This window comes from Oncorhynchus mykiss, chromosome 3, assembly GCF_013265735.2.
Source record: "Oncorhynchus mykiss isolate Arlee chromosome 3, USDA_OmykA_1.1, whole genome shotgun sequence".
In the NCBI taxonomy this organism is placed as follows: Eukaryota; Metazoa; Chordata; class Actinopteri; order Salmoniformes; family Salmonidae; genus Oncorhynchus; species Oncorhynchus mykiss.
The window spans coordinates 45,413,973-45,434,657 of NC_048567.1; the positions used below are offsets into that span (position 1 = coordinate 45,413,973).

Sequence of the window (20,685 nt, forward strand, 5' to 3'; positions counted from 1 at the left end):
TTGAAATCTGAAGCATTGGCACACTTCGAGCCGTCAATGCCCATCCAACGAGCTTGTGATGTTAAACCCATATGGTGTGGGAGCAGTTGTGTCCCATATCATGCCTTCAGGTGAAGAGAAGCTGATCGCTTTCGTATTGAGAGCATTGAACAATGCAAAAAGTAACTACGCACAGATAGAACGAGAAACCCTAGGTATCATTTTTGGAGTGCATCAGTTTCACCAGTATCTGTACAGGAGGAAGTTCACCCTTCTTGCAGATCATTGTTCGCTGACGAGCATCATTGGACCGCATTCTGGTATTCTGTCCCTTGCTGTAAGCAGAACGCAAAACGTGGGCTCTGTTAATGTCAGCGCACACCTACGATATCAAGTACCGCAAGTCAAAACTGCATTGCAACTCAGATGGAGTCACCCAAGTGGATATCTTCTACCTCAGATTAGTGGAAAATGCACCAGTCATTTCAACACAAGTGTGAAGAAACACTAGAAATTACTCAGTGTTATCTGAAGTAATGGACGTTGTCATCAATAGTAAGGCTGCAGGAGATGCTCCAGAACTGAAACCGTACCTTTCCAGGAGGATGGAGCTGTCAGTACATCTGGTCATCTGCTGTGGGGGAGGAGAGTTATCATTCCGCCTTCGCTGAGGATACCAGTGTTGCAACAGCTACACTCAGGTCATTGTGAAGTTGCACAAAGCTACTTCTGGTGGCCAGGATTGGATGGAAGCATTGAGGAGAAAGCAAAAACATGCTCCTCATGTCAGAAGGTTCGCAACGTACCTCAACTTCATCCGTGGGAATGGCCGAAGGAAGCATGGCAACGTGTATACGTCGACTTTGCAGGTCCATTCGAAGACAAAATGTTTCCCATGGTCTTTGATGCTCACAGCAAGTGGCCGTGGGTTGCCATCATGAGGCCTACTACTGCTGAGAAGACCATTGAGAAGCTTGGAGAAGTGTTTAGTCAGTTTGGATCGCCACTCCAACTCATTAGCGACAACGGACCGCAGCTACTGCCCTAAGAAATGACTAGGTTCCTACATGTGAATGGCGTACGGCAGGTCCGCCCCACGTACCACCCATCTACCAATGGGCTGGCAGAGAGGTTCGTACATACCATGAAACATGCCTTAAAAGTGTTTCAGGGTCAAGGGACACTGCAACAATGCTTGAACAGCTTAATGCTATCCTACCGGAACACGCCTCACGCAACCACCAAGGCTTCGCCTGCATCGCTACTCAAGAAGAGAGCGTTACTCAAAGGAGGCAGTGCGAAGTCAATAGGTCAAATCAAACATTATGAACAAAGGGCAGAGATTTTAATCCTGGAGACTGTCTTTGCTAAGAACTACCTCGACGGACAAAAGTGGGTTCCTGCTACAGTCATTGCTCCGACTGGTCCTGTGTTCTACACTGTCCAGACTGCAGAGGACGTCATCTGGAAAAGGCACACAGATCAGTTAAAGTTGAGTAATGCCACACCGACAGAACCACCAGTCGTGAGTGGTCCAGAACTGTTACTGGGTGACACCCTGACCCAGCAGTAGGGGCTCACAGTCACCTTCTCAGGACTGGTGTTCATAATGGGGACAATTTAAGTAGGAAAAGGAGGAGATGTGGTGTATTGGGGTTGTGCCACAGAGCATCATGGGGGTTGCATGTTGAGACCAAACACGTTCTAGATACATTTTTGAACACATTCCTGTCTCCAGACTCATCATTATAAAGACGTGGTTATGAAGCCCAGGAGACATAGCAAAAATATTATGAGGTTATTAGCCTACAGCCTAGTGAAAATGTCATTGGTTTTACATGTCAGCCAGCTGGTTGGCCCTTTTCCATCCCCTTGCTATCAGGGGGATTTCGTAAGGTCGTGGTATTGTGGTGACTTTATCACAGGGAACAACATATCCGATTCTCCGCTAAACAGACATGCAAATAGGCCTAGTAGTGGCGATTCAGCAACAAGGATAGCACACGTTTATAGAAGGGATGTTTTCTATTGGGGACTTTACCTTGAGTAGGCAAAATATGGTAGGCTGCTAGCGATGTGAGGACTGGCCTAATGTAGGCTATGAATGAAGCCAGATATTGACATATCCGGTTCATTCATGCAGCTATTCGCAAAGCATATTTTGCATTAGCGCTGCATAAAATGTGTATACCATCGGTTCACGGGACCCGTCAATATTATTCTTGGGAATCGGGAAGGAGCTTGGTCGGTAAGTCCCGGTATACTGGTTAAACCCTAATGTGTATGTGATCGCTACAATAACATAGATACAGGTGACGGAGCGGGGTCTCACTTGACAATGAGGGTCTTGAACAGGACGAGAGCGCGTTCCTCCAGAGTGCTTTTGCCCTGAGTGATGGGGTCGTTCTCGTATGTGTACTTCTGTTCCAGCTCCTGAAGTTTCTTCAGCTGCTGGCGTACCTGCTGTAAGCCCTCTGCCACCGCAGTGAACCTGCACCCCCCCCCCCCCACACACACACACACAGGGTTATGGTTGAAAGTATCTGAACAGTGTCTAAGGTTATGTGTAGTGGCAGGGGCAGGAGCTAAGGTGGACAGGAGGCAGGGCTGACCAGGTTTGTAGCTGATCTAGACAGGCATTAGGTGGACCACCGATACACGCAATCTGCTGTCTGTGCTTCCACTCAGGTATCTCCTCCGTCACCAGGGTGTACTGGATCTGCTCGGCCAAGTTCAGGATGTAAGCTATCTGATGCACCACCACCTACAGGTCGGGAGAAAAACACCACAAGCTAATCATACACCACAAGCTAACCATACAGAGTACACACACACACACGCACACGCACACACACACGCACACACACGTACGCATACACACACACCTCTCTGGTTATGTTGAGTTTGATGAACATCTCTCTGATGACCATCTCCTCTTCACGGATCTCTTTCTGTACCACCGGTGACTGTGTCATCCCATTCACCTCTTGTTCCACTGACAAGTACATAGAGTCACAACTGATATAGCGTTAAGCATTCCCAATATGATATTAAAAAAAAGGATCTGTAATTTTACAGCACAGATATTTCAGTCTGGAAACTGTTTTTTAGTACAGTAGGAGTAAGTTGTTATTTCAGTACCGTCACATTGGCTAAAGCATAGACCAGAGATCATCAACTAGATGATGACCGAAAGAAGCCCAATTATTCTCTATTATGCATAGGAATACTTGGGAAAAGATTTCCAAAATCACTTGGAGCGGATATCCTGGTGTCTTTACAGTCTTTCATATCCAATTTTTTTTTTTATTCAGTAAATAATATATATAAGTGCCTTCGGAAAGTATTCAGACCCCTTGACATTTTCCACATTGTTTTCTTTTACAACCTTATTCTAAAATGGATAAAAATAAATAAAAATTCCTCCGATATCTACACACAATAGCCCATAATGACAAAGCGAAAAGTATAGAGATTTTAGCCAAAGTATTAAAAATAATAAACAGTAGTATCTTATTTACACAAGTATTCAGACCATATGAGACTTGTTGATCATCCTTGAGATGTTTCGACAACTTGATTGAAGTCCACCTGTGGTAAATTGTACATGTCTATACAAGGTCCCACAGTTGATAGTGCATGTCAGAGCAAAATCCAAGCCATGAGGTCGTAGGAATTGTCTGTAGTAGAGCTCCGAGACAGGATTGTGTCGAGGCACCGATTTGGGGAAGGGTACCAGACAATGTCTGCATTTGAAGGTCCCCAAGAACACTATTCTTAAATGGAAGAAGTTTAGAACCACAAAGACTCTTCCTAGAGTTGGCTGCCTGGCCAAACTGAGCAATCGGGGGAGAAGGACCTTGGTTAGGGTGGTGACCAAGAACCAGATGGTCACTCTGACAGAGCGCCAGAGTTCCTCTGTGGAGATGGGAGAAACTTCCAGAAGGACAACCATCTCTAAAGCACTCCACCAATCGGGTCTTTATGGTAGCGTGGCCAGACGGAAGCCACTCCACAGTAAGAGGCACATGACAGCCCGCTTGGAGATTGCCAAAAGGCACTTAGACTCTCAGACCATGAGAAACAAGATTCTCTGGTCTGATGAAACCAAGATTGAACTCTTTGGCCTGAATGCCAAGCGTCTCATCTGGAGGAAACCTGGCACCATTCCTACGGTGAAGCATGGTGGTGGCAGCATCATGCTGTGGGGATGATGCTGACAATGATTCTAAGCACACAGCCAAGACAACGCAGGAGTGGCTTCAGGGCAAGTCTCTGAATGTCCTTGAGTGGCCCAGCCAGAACCCAATCGAACATCTCTGGAGAGTTCTGAAAATAGCTGTGCAGTGACGCTTCCCATTAAACCTGACAGAGCTTGAGAGGATCTGCAGAAAATAACGTACCCAAGAAGACTTGAGGCTGTAATCGCTGCTAAAGGTGCTTCAACAAAGTACTGATTAAAGGGTCTGAGTACTTACGTAAATGTAATATTTCCATTTTTATTTGTAATACATTTTCTAAAAACCTCTTTTTGCTTTGTCATTATGGGGTATGACAAAGCAAAAATGATTTAATCAATTTGAGAATAAGGCTGTAACGTAACAAAAAATTCCGAAAGCACTCTATATATTTTTGGGGGGGCTCAATATAACTTGGGGGACCAAATAAAACCACCCATGGGCCGCCAGTTGGGGAACCCTGACATATAGCATTAGACATATAGCAATAGATCTAGGACCAACCCTGACATATAGCAATAGATCTAGGACCAACCCTGACATATAGTAATAGATCTAGGACCAGTCTAGTCTCGTGTCCCAGACCCAGGCTGTTGAAATAGACTAGGACCAGGCTCAGGCTCAGAGGCTATAACTCACACAGTACCTCGGCTCTGCAGGGTCTTCTTCTTAAAGTCATGTTCATCCTGTAGGTCCTCCAGTGACTTCATTTCCTGCTCTACATCCTGAAGGAGGGCAGAAGTCACACTATTGGTTTTTCATGGACATCGATGATGTTTGTGAATAACATTTTCTGTCCTACTCTTCCAGACTGTTCAACTGGATATTTTCATATAGATAATGCCGTAGTCGTCTGCATGACAAAAAAAAACACAACCAATATCACATGGTAATGGCAAAATGAGCGCACCTGTACTTGCTTCCTCAGGTCTTTGACATTGTTGTCCAACTCTTTCTGTTTCTCCAACACCACATTGTTTTGTGTGGACCGAACGTTTTCCTGACAAAAACAGTTACAGACAATATGGTCTTCTTTCACACTCTGAAATGCTACTTCTGTTGCAGCAATGATTTAAGATAAAATACATCATATCAGAGGCTGTTTAACACTTTTAAAATATATATATATATATATATATATATATATATATATATATAAGCTGCAAAGAGATTTGCTGAAAAATCAGTTAATGACTAAATTGTCCATGCAATAACAACTTTTCTCAGAAACACAAAAGAATGCGTCAATCACAATTCATTACACACACTGCGACAAACTATGCTCCCACATTTCCACAAGCCAGTATGAAAAAGGCAAGATCAGTGTCTCACCTCTTTTTTTAAGGCACAGGCCAGGATTTTCTTCTCCTCTTTCAGACATTTACATATAATCATGGCCATGTGCAAAGGGTCCTCCTGAAAGTGGTCCTAGGAAGACAGTTAATTAACTTTAAAAGTCGAATGGGTGTTCCTCAAGGTTCTGTTCCAGGACCACTGTTATTTTTCACATACTTGCTAGTTGCTACCTCTTGGAAATGTAATTTATAAAAAGGAAATATCACTGCTACCCTGATTATAAACAACCTGCAAACCAAACCAGATAAAACATTATAGGTGCAATATGCAGAAATTGTGCCATTTTTTCCTGGTTGCTAAAATTCTAATTTCAGTTTGTGAAATATCTTTTCAATAACTAAAAATGTTGTATTTTCAGCTGTTTGAAGCTGGGATACAAATCCGAAAGTATAAGAAGCTAAAACTAAACTTATACATGAGAAGCATAGAAAGAGTGCACATAGAACAGCTCTACCACTTCTTAAGACTTGCTTTCAATGAGAATGACAGATCTATACCTCACATTTCTATGTGAATATGGTTGGGTCGCCCAAAAACGTACATATAGCGGCTTTACGCTTGCTAAATCAAAGGCCAGTATCCTATCCTGTTTGAAAACTCAAACAGTACAATGGTTAATGATTAGCTTAAAGAACCTCAAGATACTTTTGTGTATGTGGACACCCCTTCAAATTAGTTAATTCAGCTATTTCAGCCACACTCGTTGCTGACAGGTGTATAAAATCGAGCACACAGCCATGCAATCTCCATAGTTAAACATTGGCAGTAGAATGACTTTACTGAAGAGCTCAGTGACTTTCAACGTCAGACCGTCATAGGATGCCACCTTTCCAACAAGTCAGTTTGTCAAATGTCTGTCCTGGTCAATTGTGAGTGCTGTTATTGTGAAGTGGAAACGTCTCGGAGCAACAACGGCTCAGCCGCAAAGTGGTAGGCCACACAAGCTCACAGAACGGGACTGCCGAGTGTTGAAGGGAGTAGCGCATAAAATCATATGTCCTCGGTTGCAACACTTACTACAGAATTCCAAACTGCCTCTGGAAGCACAATAACTGTTCGTCGGGCACATCATGTAATGGGTTTCCATGGCCGAGCAGCCACACACAAGCCTAAGATCACCATGCGCAATGCCAATCGTCGGCTGGAGTGGTGTAAAGCTCGCCGCCATTGGACTCTGGAGCATTGGAAACGCGTTCTCTGAAGTGATGAATCACGCTTCACCGTCTGGCAGTCCGACGGACAAAGCTGGGTTTGGTGGATGCAAGGAGAACGCTACCTGCCCTAATGCATAGTGCCAACTGTAAAGTTTGGTGGATTAATTATGGTCTGGGGCTGTTTATTATAGTTCGGGCTAGGCCCTTTAGTTCCAGTGAAGGGAAATCTTAACACAAATCTTAACACTACAGCATACAATGACATTCTAGATCACAATGTTTCAACATTGTGGCAACAGTTTGGGGAAGACCCTTTCCTATTTCAGCATGAAAATGCCCCTGTGCAAAAAGCGAGGTCCATACAGAAATGGTTTGTCGAGATCGGTGTAGAAGAACTTGACAGGCTTGCACAGAGCCCTGACCTGAACTAGATTGAACACCTTTGAGATGAATTGGAACGCCGACTGCAAGCCAGGCCTAATTGCCCGACCTCACTAATGCTCGTGGCTGAATGGAAGCAAGTCCCCGCAGCAATGTTCCAACATCTAGTGGAAAGCCTTCCCAGAAGAGTGGAGGAGGTTATTGCAGCAAAGGGGGGACCAACTCCATATTAATGCCCATGATTTTTAAATGAGATGTTCGACGAGCAGGTGTCCACAAACTTTTGGTCATGTAATTAGTGTCATTACATCAGCTTGAAACATTGTTGATACCCTCGATCCTGATTGGCCCTGACCTGACAATAAAACAGCATCTCCAGACCAGCACTCTTAGAATCAAAGCACCAGTTTTATAGATTAATACTCAATAGCCAATGACTGAGTGTTTATACCTTGTAAATTAATGTCAAACCTCAATCCACATTCCACCCTGGCCTTACCTGCAGTTTGCGTTTAATCTTGCGTACATTGTGTTGCAACAGGAAGTTGTTCTCCAGGGCGAAGCGGCTGTACTGGTTGTCCAACTGGCCCAAGAGGTCATGGAAACGGACCGTCGCCAGGGAAACGCTGGTTGCCGCCGTGTCCCTGCAGGGCGTCAACCAAAAGGGGCGGGATTTTGAAAGCTATTGTTATCATTTAAAATGATAGCAACCAGATCACGGAAAGACAGTGTAGTGTCTTAACACTTAGTACTTTTTTATATAATAAGAAAGACTCTGAAAACAAGTAATTGAACTGGAGCTTCACATTTACTCAAACGAGTTAGTACCAGAATAACATAGAACAACACTGCATGACCAAGGGTGCTCCATCCTTAAAGGGGACATCAGTAATTAACAGAACATAACATTCCTTCTCTTATACAATCAGAGTTACTTTTACCAAACCACAACTGAAACATTTCCCAGAACTTGTTGTAGTTATTTTGCATCTTTTAATTTGAACAGTTAATTTTTGTTTGTTTGTTTATAAGTCTAGTCTGTCTGGTGGGCGGTGCCTTCGTTCTGGGTAGCACCTCGGATTGTCTGGAGGCTCCTGAACATCCTCAGTGTGTGCTTGTTCCATTATAGCTTCTGCTATAGCACCACCTTCATCAACACGTTCCCTTCTTTCAGCCTGGGGTCTCTACTGCCCCACCGTCCTCTACAGTTCCCTGTGTCACTCTCAGGATCTCTCTGTGCCTGTTCTCTCTCGATTGTTGTGCTGTTTTCCGTGGAATGCATTTGGTTAATGTGACGCCACCACATTATGTCTGGGCTCACTTGAACCTGGTAAGTTCTGGGTCCCGTTTGTGTGTGTACGTTCCCTCTTGTCCATTTCCCTCCTCTTCTGTAGTCTCGCACCATCACTTCCTGTCCTGTTTGGAGATGGCGCTCCCGGCCACCGGAGAGCATCTTGGCTTGTTTGTTCAGCACTTTATTACGCCTGTTTGGCTCATGATGTCCAGCTGTGTGCGGAGAGGCCTCCCGAACATCAGTGCGGCTGGGCTTTCATTTGTCGTGGCATGTGGGGTGTTTCGGTAGGGGGCCAGGAACTTGGCCAGTTTTGTTTGCAAAGTCCCTTCGTCTCGTTTTGCTGCACGGAGTCCTTGCTTTAGGGTTTGCACAAAGCGTTCTGCCAGCCCATTGGTGGCAGGGTGGTACGGAGCTGAGTTTGAGTGTTTGATTCCATTTACTGACATGAATCTTGTAAACTCGTCACTTACAAAAGCTTGCGCGTTGTCACTTACCAGCTGCAGCAGCAAACCGAAGCGTGCAAACGTTGTTCTGAGACACTCTATCGTCTGAGCTGAGGTGGAGGAGTCGGTGCAAAACACCTCTGGCCATTTGGAATGGGCATCAACTATAACCAGAAACATGTGCTTTTCAAAGGGACCAGCGTAGTCCACATGAATTCTCTGCCATGGCTCTGTGGGCCATTCCCATGGGTGGACTGGGACAGGAACAGGCATGTGAAGGGTTTCCAAACATCTGCTACAGTTCTTCACCATGTTTTCTATCTGTTGATCCAGACCTGGCCACCAGAAGTGGCTCCTTGCGAGCAGCTTCATTTTGACAATTCCAATATGACCTTCATGTAGTTTCTGCAATACTAGATGTTGGCATTTCTGGGGTATCATGACTCTCATTCCCCACATCAAACATCCTTGGTACATTGTAATTTCGTTTCTCCTCTGGAAATACAGAGTCAGCTCCTTTCTGCCAGTAGCTGGCTATCCTGACATGGTGTAAGTGTACACTTTTGACAAGGTCACATCTTTCCTTGTCTCCTGTTTGATAACTGTGCTTGTGACTGGTAGGGCCTCGAGCTGAGCGGTATGGAACATGTCCACTGCATCCACCCTCCTTTGTCTTTCTCTTGTACACGGCAGTCTGGAAAATCCATCTGCATTTGTGTGGAGGGATGACGGCTTAAACTCAATGTCATACATATGACTGGCAAGGAACAGGGCATATCGCTGTAACCTGGCTGCTGTCATTGCCGGAATGCCTTTCTTTGGACTGAAAGTGGAAAGCAGCGGCTGGTGATCTGTAACCAGTGTGAAACGCTTGCCATATAGGTATGCGTGGAATTTCTTGACGCCCCACACTAGTGCCAGTGCTTCTTTGTCGATTTGTGAGTAGTTTTTCTCTGCATCATTCAATGTTCGTGACGCAAATGCAACTGGCCTCTCTGACCCATCGTTCAGTGTGTGTGAAAGGACGGCCCCTAATCCATAAGGGGACGAATCACAAGCCAACTTCACTGGCATTTCAGGGTCGTAATACATCAGGACCTGTTCAGATGTTATGAGCCGTTTTGACTCCAGAAATGCATTTTCACACTGCTCTGTCCACCGCCATGTCCTATTCTTTTCCAGGAGCTGATTTAGAGGCTGGAGTACTGCTGAAAGGTTTGGGAGGAATCTTCTGTAGTAATTGATCAGTCCCGTGAAAGATCTCACTTCTGTGATATTTTGTAGTCGTGGTGCCTGTACCACTGCCTCAATTTTGTCCTGTGTTTTGTGCAATCCATTGCAGTCAATTTCATGTCCACATAAGACAATCTTGTCTTTGAAGAACTCACACTTCTGTAAGTTTGCCTGTAGACCATACTCTTTCAGTCTTTTCAGGACCTCTTCCAGGTTAGCCAGGTGCTCTTTGTCGGTGCGTCCTGTTATGATCATGTCATCCAGGATACACTGGGTTCCTGGGATTCCTTGCAAAATCTGGTCAATAGTTCGTTGCCAAATGTCTGGGGCTGATGCAATGCCAAAAACCAGGCGGATATACCTGTATAGACCTTTGTGTGTGTTTATTGTCAGGTACTGTTTGGAGCGCTCTTCAACCGGTAGCTGCAGGTAAGCCTGTTTCAGATCGATTTTACTGAAGTGTTTCCCACCAGCTAGTGCAGCAAAGATGTCATCCAGACGTGGTAGGGGGAATTGGTCCACATGCAACATTGAATTCACAGATACCTTGAAGTCCCCACACATTCTAACAGACCCGTCTTTCTTCACAATAGGAACTATGGGTGTGGCCCATTCGCTTCTGTCCACTTGTCAGGATCCCTGTATCCTGCAAGCGATCGATTTCCGCTTCCACCTTTGGTCTCAGGGAGTATGGAACAGATCTGGCTTTGCAGAGTTTTGGGGTTGTGTCATCTTTTAGTACAAGTTTTGCTGTGAAGCCTTTTACTGTTCCCATCTAATCACTGAAAACGGTGTTATATTTCTTCCGCAAGTGTTCCAGCGTTTGGTCTGTGCCTTTCTCTTTGAACTGGAACGTGTGGAGCATTTTCAAGTCAAACCAGTTCAGCTTTATTTTTGAAAGCCATTCCCTGCCAAACAATGGGGGGGCAGTTCCAGGCACCACATACAGCTGTAACTGCTGTGTTTGCCCCCCATAACGCACTCTGACCTGCAACGCCCCCATTGGGCTCAATCTCTCTCCTGAGTAGGTCTTCAGCAACATAGCCTTAAAGTGCTCATTGTAGACGGTAGTGGAAATTAGACACTGCAGATCCTGTGTCCAGCTCCATTTTGAGGGGTTTGCCTTCGATATCTGGTGTCACCCATATTATGCTACTGCTGGGAGAAGTCACTGTGTTTAACTCCATTGTACCAATTAATCGTTCATCTGAATCACTGTTCTCTGCTCGTGCATTCACAGACCCTTTCATTTTCTCAGTTTTCCTTTTGTGACTGAATTTTGCTTTGCATGCTCTTTGAATGTGCCCCCCCTTCTACTGCATTTGTGACACATTTCGTATTTGAAACGGCAATCCTCTGCTCTGTGACCATCTGTCACACCTGTTGCATTTTTCGGCTACGGGGGGGGGGGGGGGGGGGGCTGTCGGCTGCGTGAAAACTTGTGCAGGGAAATGTGACAGGTCAGTACTTCTTTTACTTTGCAACTCAAATGCATCTTTAGTCGCGATTTCCATAGCCACAGCAATTTCAACAGCCTTTGCAAACGTCAGCTCTGATTCTGTGAGCAAACGTTTTTGAATGTGTTCATGTTTCAGTCCACAAACAAATGTATCCCTTAATGTGTCATTTAGGTTCTATCCAAACTGGAAATGTTCAGAGTTTCTTCAACTCTGCTACATATGTACTAACACCCTCCCCCCATTCTGATCTCTCTTGTGGAAACGCGATGAGGAGTGGTTTAGGTGATAGAGATTGTGGAGATATTGCAAAATCACCTGTGAATGTTTTATTTGAGGGCTTCAGAGGGGCAGTCAGATCTCTTAGCAAACTGTACGTTTTTTGTCTAATTAAACTCAACAACGCTGGTACTCTCTTGTTATCAGCAATGTCGTTTGGTAATGAAGTACTGTTCCAGTCGTTCAATGTAAGTTGCCCAGTTTTCTTGCGTGTCATCAAACACATCTACTTTCCCGATGCTAGCCATTCTCTTTACTTCTGGCTCCACGGGTCTTTGATCTGCCGCCTCGTTCTCGTCAGCTCTCTCCTCGTCTTCACTGCTTGCTAGCTGTTCTGCTACAGGGTCAAAATCTTCCTCGCTTCCTACGAGCTCCATCTGTATTCGTGATGCACACTGCAGGTAATCATCCTCGTCGCCATTGTAGTGTCTTAACACGTAGTACTTATTTATATAATAAGAAAGACTCTGAATACAAGTAATTGAACTGGAGCTTCACATTTACTCAAACGAGTTAGTACCAGAATAACATAGAACAACACTGCGCATGACCAAGGGTGCTCCATCCTTAAAGGGGACATCAGTAATTAACGGAACATAACACACAGTGTCTTAGAAGGTGAAGAGTTTGACAAACTGCACATCAACAACAACGAACGTGTCAACCTTGATACATCTCTTACTTTTACTTTCAGTTTTCTTATTACATTAGTTGGCGCAGGCTTTCGTCTACCCATGCATTTTCTGCAATTCTATGTCACGTATACTCACTCTGACCTCTAGGTTATCAGGCTGCTGATTATCCCGCACACCTGTTACCATCGGCAAGCGCACCAGCGCCTCATGACACTCACCTGGACTCCATCACCTCCTTGATTATCTTCCCTATAGCTGTCACTCCCGTTGGTTCTTTCCTCAGGTGTTATTGACTCTGTTTCATGTCGGTGTGTTGTTGTTTTTTTTTTTTTTTTTTTTTACTTATTAAAACACTCGCTCCCTGTACTTGCTTCCCGTCTCTCAGCGCACTCGTTACATTCTACATATTTTGCCATAGGCTGGAGAGAAGTTATTGCCGTTTTTAATATGATATTTGAGTGAGAGTGACAAGTTTAGATAGATTGGTAAATTAGCTGGCTGCTAGACCAATGAATTGTTGCTGACATGGGCTAATTGAATGACTGTCAGTGACAGAAATAACAAGAGAATCTGCTTTTACACAAACACATTTTGAAATTGCACCTTGGGCATTTTATACTATTCTAACTCTCAACAGTAAGTTTACATATTTTACTGGAAGCCAGTTGCCCCTCCCTTCCCTAGATTAACAAACAGCAGCACCTTAAATTATGAGAACAGTACACAGCCTTTGAACACATCTACACATACTGACTGTGTAAATGACAGACCTAGTCAGCCACTGCTGCTCACTCACCAGTCATGGCTCTCAATCCACTCACTGAGGTACTGGCGGATCTCCATGGGGAAAGTATCATCATACAGCTGGTCCAACTGCTCCAGGTACTTGGAGTCTATTTTCTGCAGCTGGAACCACTGGGCCATCTAGGAACCAGGTACAGAGACATGGCAATCATTGTTTCCCCCTGTACCATTCCATAGGCACATACAGTTAGCTTCTTTAGTTTTTGAAGGGTTGAGGAAGAGTCAGCTGCTCTATAGTACTGCTGGGTAACACCAATGTTGCCTAATGTGATAATGGCTGAACTGTTTTCCATTATCTTTTTACTGCGTTCTGTGTAACTCGGTGAAGGGATATAGTTTAAACAAGCTTTAAAAGTAGCTAGACTGGAATTCAATTGAAGTGCATTTCACTTTCCTACAGTGTCACAACTTAAGCCGTGGTGTAAAGTACTTAAGTAAAAAAATACTTTAAAGTACTACTTAAGTCGTTTTGGGGGGTATCTGTACTTTACCTTACTATTTATATTTTTGACAACTTTTACTTTTTACTCCAAATAAATAAAAAAATCAATAAAAATGTGGGCCGTCTGGTTTGCTTAACATAACGTTGCTTAACACTTAACGTATTCCCAGACTGGGGTAAACACAATGCCGTTTGGGATACGCCAAATAAACATGTTATTCACATTTAAAAAATAATAATATATATATATATTTTTTTTTATTCTTCACATTTTCAAACTGTACATTTATATTTTCCAACGGGGCTATACATTTGGGTGAGTTTTTTCTCTCTCGCCTAAGTAGCCTCGTTTTACTGCCAAAAATCAAATTCAACCATCTAGTGTTCAGTGAAATAACAACACAATGTCAAATACAGGTAGCCTAGTGAAATATTTAACATCCAATCACATTAACCGTTACTCTCTCGCCAGAAACCTTCACTCTTGCGCAGACATTTAGGAACGAAACATGACAATTTGAAAAATAAGCCACTGGAGTTTTTTGAGCAAGAATAAAGATGACTTTTGAGTAGTAAGACATGTATAAAGGCAACAGATACCATTAATAGAAGGGGCATCTTATATGGTGAGCTCTCGAGTGGATAGAACAGGCAAGTCCCATACTATTGTGGAGGACTTAATTCTTCCTGCTGCCGCGGATATGGCTGGGACAATGCTGGGGGAAAAGGCCCCAAAAACTATACAAACAATGCCTTCATCAAACAACACGCATTAGAGACATGGCAGGATATGTTTTGAAACAATTACTGCTTCACATACAAGCCAGTGAATTATGTGTTATAGCTGGATGAGTCAACAGACGTGGCTGGCCTGGCACAGCTCCTGGTATATGTCCGTTACGTTTATGGGGGGTCAATTAAGGAGGACATCCTCTTCTGCAAACCACTGGAAACCAGAACAACATAAGAGGATATTTTTAAAGTGCTGGACAGCTTTGTGACATCAAATGGACATTGGTGGTCAAGATGTGTTGGTATCTGTACTGATGGTGCAAAAGCCATGACAGGGAGACATGGTGGAGTGGTAACGTGCGTGCAAGCAGTTGCTCCCGACGCCACTTGGGTACACTGCAGCATCCACCGAGGGGCTCTTGCTGCTAAAGGAATGCCTGGCAGCTTGAAAGACATTTTGAACACAATAGTGAAAATGGTTAACTTTGTTAAAGCAAGGCCCCTGAACTCTCGTGTATTTTCTGCATTATGCAATGATATGGGCAGCGACCATGTAACGCTTTTACAACATACAGAAGTGCGCTGGTTATCAAGGGGCAAAGTATTGACGCCGTTTTTTGAATTGAGAGACGAGATTTAAGTTTTCTTTACTGACCATAATTTTCACTTGTCTGACCGCTTGCATGATGACCAGTTTCTCACACGACTGGCCTATCTGGGTGATGTTTTTTCTAGCCTGAATTATCTGAATCCAGGATTACAGGGACTCTCCGGGACTATATTCAGTGTTCGGGACAAAATTGAGGCTATGATTAAGAAGTTGGAGCTCTTTTCTGTCTGCATTAACAAGGACAACACACAGGTCTTTCCATCATTGTACGATTTTATTTGTGTGTAAATGAACTCAAGCTTACGGGCAATGTCAAATGTGATATAGTGAAGCACCTGAGTGAACTGTGTGCGCAATTACGAAGGTACTTTCCCAAAACGGACGACACACAACAACTGGATTCGTTATCCCTTTCATGCCCTGCCTCCAGACCACTCGGCAATATCTGAACAAGAGAGACTCATCAAAATTACAACAAGCGGTTCTGTGAAAATGTAATTTAATTCAGAGGCCACTGCCAGATTTCTGGATAGGGCTGCGCTCAGAGTTTCTTGCCTTGGCAAATCACGCTGTTAAGACACTGATGCCCTTTGCAACCACGTACCTACAGATGAAGTCGGAAGTTTACATGCACCTCAGCCAAATACATTTAAACTCAGTTTTTCCACAATTCCTGACATTTAATCCTAGTAAAAATTCCCTGTCTTAGGTCAGTTAGGATCACCACTTTATTTTAAGAATGTGAAATGTCAGAATAATAGTAGAGAGAATTATTTATTTCAGCTTTTATTTCTTTCATCACATTCCCAGTGTGTCAGAAGTTTACATACACTCAATTAGTATTTGGTAGCATTGCCTTTAAATGGTTTAACTTGGGTCAAACGTTTTGGGTAGCCTTCCACAAGCTTCCCACAATAAATTGGGTGAATTTTGGCCCATTCCTCCTGACAGAGCTAGTGTAACTGAGTCCGGTTTGTCGGCCTACTTGCTCACACACGCTTTTTCAGTTTTGCCCACAAATTTTCTATGGAATTGAGGTCAGGGCTTTGTGATGGCCACTCCAATACCTTGACTTTGTTGTCCTTAAGCCATTTTGCCACAACTTTGGAAGTATGCTTGGAGTCATTGTCCATTTGGAAGACCCATTTGCGACCAAGCTTTATCTTCCTGACTGATGTCTTGAGATGTTTTAATATATCCACATGATTTTCCTCCTCATGAAGCCATCTATTTTGTGAAGTGCACCAGTCCCTCCTGCAGCAAAGCACCCTCAAAACATGATGCTGCTACCCCCGTGCTTCACGGTTGGGATGGTGTTCTTCGGCTTCCAAGCCTCCCCCTTTTTCATCCAAACATAAAACTGTAAAACAAGTCATTATGGCCAAACAGTTCTATTTTTATTTCATCAGATCAGAGGATATTGCTCCAAAAAGTATGATATTTGTCCCCATGTGCAGTTGCAAAAGTTGTAGTCTGGCTTTTTTATTGCGGTTTTGGAGCAGTGGCTTCTTCCTTACGGAGTGGCCTTTCAGGTTATGTCGCTATAGGACTTGTTTTACTGTGGATATAGATACTTTTGTACCTGTTTCCTCCAGTATCTTCACAAGGTACTTTGCTGTTGTTCTGGGATTGATTTGCATTTTCTCACCAAAGTACGTTCATCTCTTGGAGACAGAACGCGTCTCCTTCCTGAGCGGTATGATGGCTGTGTGGTCCCATGGTGTTTATACTTGCGTAACATTGTTTGTACAGATGAACGTGGTACCTTCAGGCGTTTGGAAATTGCTCCCAAGGATGAACTAGACTTGTAGAGGTCTACAAATTTTTTTCTGAGGTCTTGGCTGATTTATTTAGATTTTCCCATGATGTCACACAAAGAGGCACTGAGTTTGAAGGTAGGCCTTCAAATACATCCACAGGTACACCTACAATTGACTCTAATGATGTAATTTAGCCTATCATATGCTTCTAAAGCCATGACATCATTTTCTGGAATTTTCCAAGCTGTTTAAAGGCACAGTCAACTTAATGTATGTAAACTGCTGACCCACTTGAATTGTGATACAGTGCATTATAAGTGAAGAAATCTGTCTGTAAACAATTGTTGGGAAAATGACTCGTGTCATGCACAAAGTAGATGTCCTAACTGACTTGCCAAAACTATAGTTTGTTAACAAGAAATGTGTGGAGTGGTTGAAAAATGAGTTTTAATGACTCCAACCTAAGTGTATGTAAACTTCCGACTTCAACTGTATGTGAGAGAGGATTCTCGGCCCTCAATAGCATGAAAACTAAATACAGGCACAGACTGTGTGTGAAAAATGATTTAAGACTGAGACTCTCTCCAATACAACCCAACATTGTAGAGTTATGTGCATCCTTTCAATCACACACTTCTCGTTAACCTGCGGTAAGTTATTCACCATTTTCGATGAACAAATAAGGTTTTATATCTAAGATGGTTAAATAAAGAGCAAAATTATTGATTATTATTCTAATATTATTATTTGTTCCCTGGTCCCATAAGAGCTCTTTGTCACTTCCTACGAGCAGGGTTGTGACAAAAATTCACATTCATTCTTATGTTTAATAAATGTACTGTGTAGCGTGTGTGTGTGTGGCAGGCTTACAATTATGGCAAAAAAAACAACATTTGAGAGTGCGCTGACCCTGGCGCTAGAGGGGGTACGCAGAGTTTTGCATTCCCAAAGAGTTTGGGAACCACTGATATAAGGAATGTGAAATGATTTATACTTTTACTTTTGATTCATCTAAAACCAAATACTTTTAGACTTTTACTCAAAGCAGTATTTTACTGTGTGACTTTCACTTTTACTTGAGTCATTTTCTATTAAGGTCTCTTAACTTTTACTCAAGTATGACAATTGGATACTTTTTCCATCACTGGTTACAAGTGATGCCCAGGGACAATACTGCAGCCTTTCCTGCACTGATGAACAGTTGTTGTTTTTTCATCAATAGATTAGATTACGCATTGAACCATTGAGTATCATGTGTCTCTTATCAATATATATTTCTAATTCGTTTCCTGTTCCAAATGAAGAATATACAACCATTATCACATGCTGATTGATTGAAGCGAATTATATTCAGTCAACAGCTATGGTTGTGGGGTGTGTGATTTTTCTAAACCTGCATCTTTGAAGCATTTCAAGATCAACTGAAGTGTCTTTATACGATTATGATGATTCAAGCAAATACATTCTGAAAACAGCATTGCAAGACAAAAATAAAATGAAAACATGATTACAAACATGGTAATCTATTGTACCACACTTGTAGTTATTGCACATGCATTGACTCCGTATGCAATTATTAGGTGGCCTAATCACTTTTGTCAAATTAATCCGCACAAGTAACGCTATGCAAAAACGTATGTGTCAGTAGCTGCCAATGAAACCTAATACAATTTTCAAATTCAATTATTCAAAAAAATCATGAGAAGAAAATGGCAGAAATTATATTTTTTCCTTACAAACCAAATTCTGTGAACAGACAATCTATTTTGTGACAATCATTTGAAATATGTACAATATTTGACAGTTTCAATAATATATCCACAAAATTCCCTGCAATGCACAATTGCTTTTTTGGGCGTATTTGACCTGCTATGTATTGATTACAGTAACTACCAGGTACAGTAAGCTGTACCTACCTTGATTAACGTTGAAAACGGTACAAAAAGGTGAAGTCAAGATAGATGGGAAAAGGTTCCTCCACTAACATCCCCAGCCCTTTGCTTCAGAAAACATGTGAACATTTAGGTAGGCTTTTTAATTCTGTATAGCCTATCGCAGCTAAGCTTTTGCATAAATTCAGTAGAGAACCAATCAAAGTCCAGTGCGCGTTTTGGCGCTGTTCTTTCTATCGGGCAACCTCCCTCATCAGCATGAAATCAGAAACTTAAATTTAAAAACGTAACTCATCCAGACCGTAAATAGAAACCTAACATATTATTGAAAAAAGGCATTGAAAGTAATGTCACATATTTTTGGAGTAGTTCATCCTGTACTGCAATGGAATGTTCAACATTTTAAAAAGCGAATTCATAACTCAAAAAGCTGTCTTGCTGACGAAACTGCATGTATTACAATTGCTTGGCAAAGTTCAACAGTCGTGGTCGTATCTTTTATCTTTGCAAGTGCTCTTTGCAAGTGCTCTCGGGTTCTGTCGGCGGGAGTGGCAGAAAATGATGGAACGGCAGTGTAGAAACCACGTGGTTTCCGAGAAAGCGAAAGTAGATGGTGCAGTTCCACTGATAGGAAACAGCCTGAATTTAACCTGCTCAAATTCCAAGTCAGTATTTTTTTCAGGAACGTACAGTACATTCGGAAAGTATTCAGACCACTTGACATTTTCCTCATTTTGTAACAGCCTTATTCTAAAATGGATTAAATTGTCGTCCCCCCCTCATCAGTCTATACACAATATCCCATAATGACAAAGCAAAAACAGGTTTGTAGAAATGTTAGCAAATTTATTAAAAACAAAAAACTGAAATACCACATTTACATAAGTATTCAGACCCTTTACTCAGTACTTTGTTGAAGCACCTTTGGCAGCGATTACAACTTCAAGTATTCTTGGGTGTGGTGCAACAAGCTTGGCACAGCTGTATTTGGGGAGTTTCTCCCATTCTTCTCTGCAGATCCTCTCAAGCTCTGTCAGGTTGGATGGGGAGCGTCACTGCACAGCTATTTTCAGGTCTCTCCAGGGATGTTTGATCGGGTTCAAGTCCGGGCTTTGGGTGGGCCACTCAAGGACATTCAGAGACTTGTCCCGAAGCTATTCCTGCATTGTCTTGGCTGTGTGCTTAGGGTCTTTGTCCTGTGGTAAGGTGTACAATCACCCTAGTCTGAGGTCCTCCAGGCGGGCTGTCATGTGCCTTTCACCTAGGAGTGGCTTCCGTCTGGCCACTACCATAAAGGCCTGATTGGTGGAGTGCTGCAGAGGTTGTCCTGGAAGGTTCTCCCATCTCCAGAGGAACTCTGGCACTCTGTCAGAGTGACCATCGAGTTCTTGGTCACCTCCCTGACCAAGGTCTTTCTCTGATTCAGAGGGTTTGGTTTAAATACGGAAGACACATTTCAATTGAAGGCATTCAGTTGACTGACTAGGTATCCCCCTTTCTCTTTCCCTTCTCCCCCGATTGCTCAGTTTTGCTGGGTGGCCAGCTCTAAGGAGAGTCTTGGTGGTTCCAAACTTCTTCTATTTAAGAATGATGGAGGCCAGTCTGTTATTGGGGACCTTCAATGCTGCAGACATTTTTTGGTAACCTTCCCCAGATCTGTGCCTCAACACAATCCTGCCTCTGAGCTCTACAGACAATTCCTTCGACCTAATGGCTTGATTTATGCTCTAACATGCACTGTCAACTGTGGGACCTTATATAGACATGTCCAGTCAATTGGATTTACCACATGTGAATTCCAATCAAGTTGTAGAAACATCTCAAGGATGATCAATAGAAACAGGATGCACTTGAGTTCATGTTCAAGTCTCATAGCAAAGGGTCTGAATACTTATTTAAATAAGGGATTTCTGTTTTTGTTATGTATTTCCAAAAATGTTTTAAAAAACTGTTTTCACATTGTCATTATGGGGTACTGTGTGTAGATTGATGAGGA

The 20,685-nt window shown here is 42.9% G+C and overlaps 1 protein-coding gene across 6 annotated transcripts in view; it reads right to left on the reverse strand.

The window, feature by feature from the left end:
- Positions 1–18,886, reverse strand: part of LOC110520020 (signal transducer and activator of transcription 1-alpha/beta) — a 32,574-nt gene extending 13,688 nt beyond the window's left edge. For 3 of the 6 annotated variants that reach the window (XR_005046182.1, XM_036974228.1, XM_036974227.1), the window contains exons 1-9: positions 18,714–18,886; positions 13,246–13,373; positions 7,608–7,767; positions 5,550–5,645; positions 5,128–5,217; positions 4,864–4,942; positions 2,865–2,974; positions 2,592–2,743; positions 2,312–2,470 (exon numbers count right to left, since the gene is read on the reverse strand). Coding sequence is in view for 5 of the 6 variants with exons in the window: in XM_036974228.1 (XP_036830123.1) it covers positions 2,312–2,470; positions 2,592–2,743; positions 2,865–2,974; positions 4,864–4,942; positions 5,128–5,217; positions 5,550–5,645; positions 7,608–7,767; positions 13,246–13,373 (974 nt within the window). In the remaining variant the exon portion in view is untranslated. Of the gene's footprint in view, positions 1–2,311; positions 2,471–2,591; positions 2,744–2,864; positions 2,975–4,863; positions 4,943–5,127; positions 5,218–5,549; positions 5,646–7,607; positions 7,768–11,853; positions 11,873–13,245; positions 13,374–18,713 lie in introns of those variants that run through there. The other 3 variants (XM_021596980.2, XM_021596979.2, XM_021596981.2) reach the window with 2 other exon arrangements.
- Positions 18,887–20,685: the final 1,799 nt, after the last annotated feature.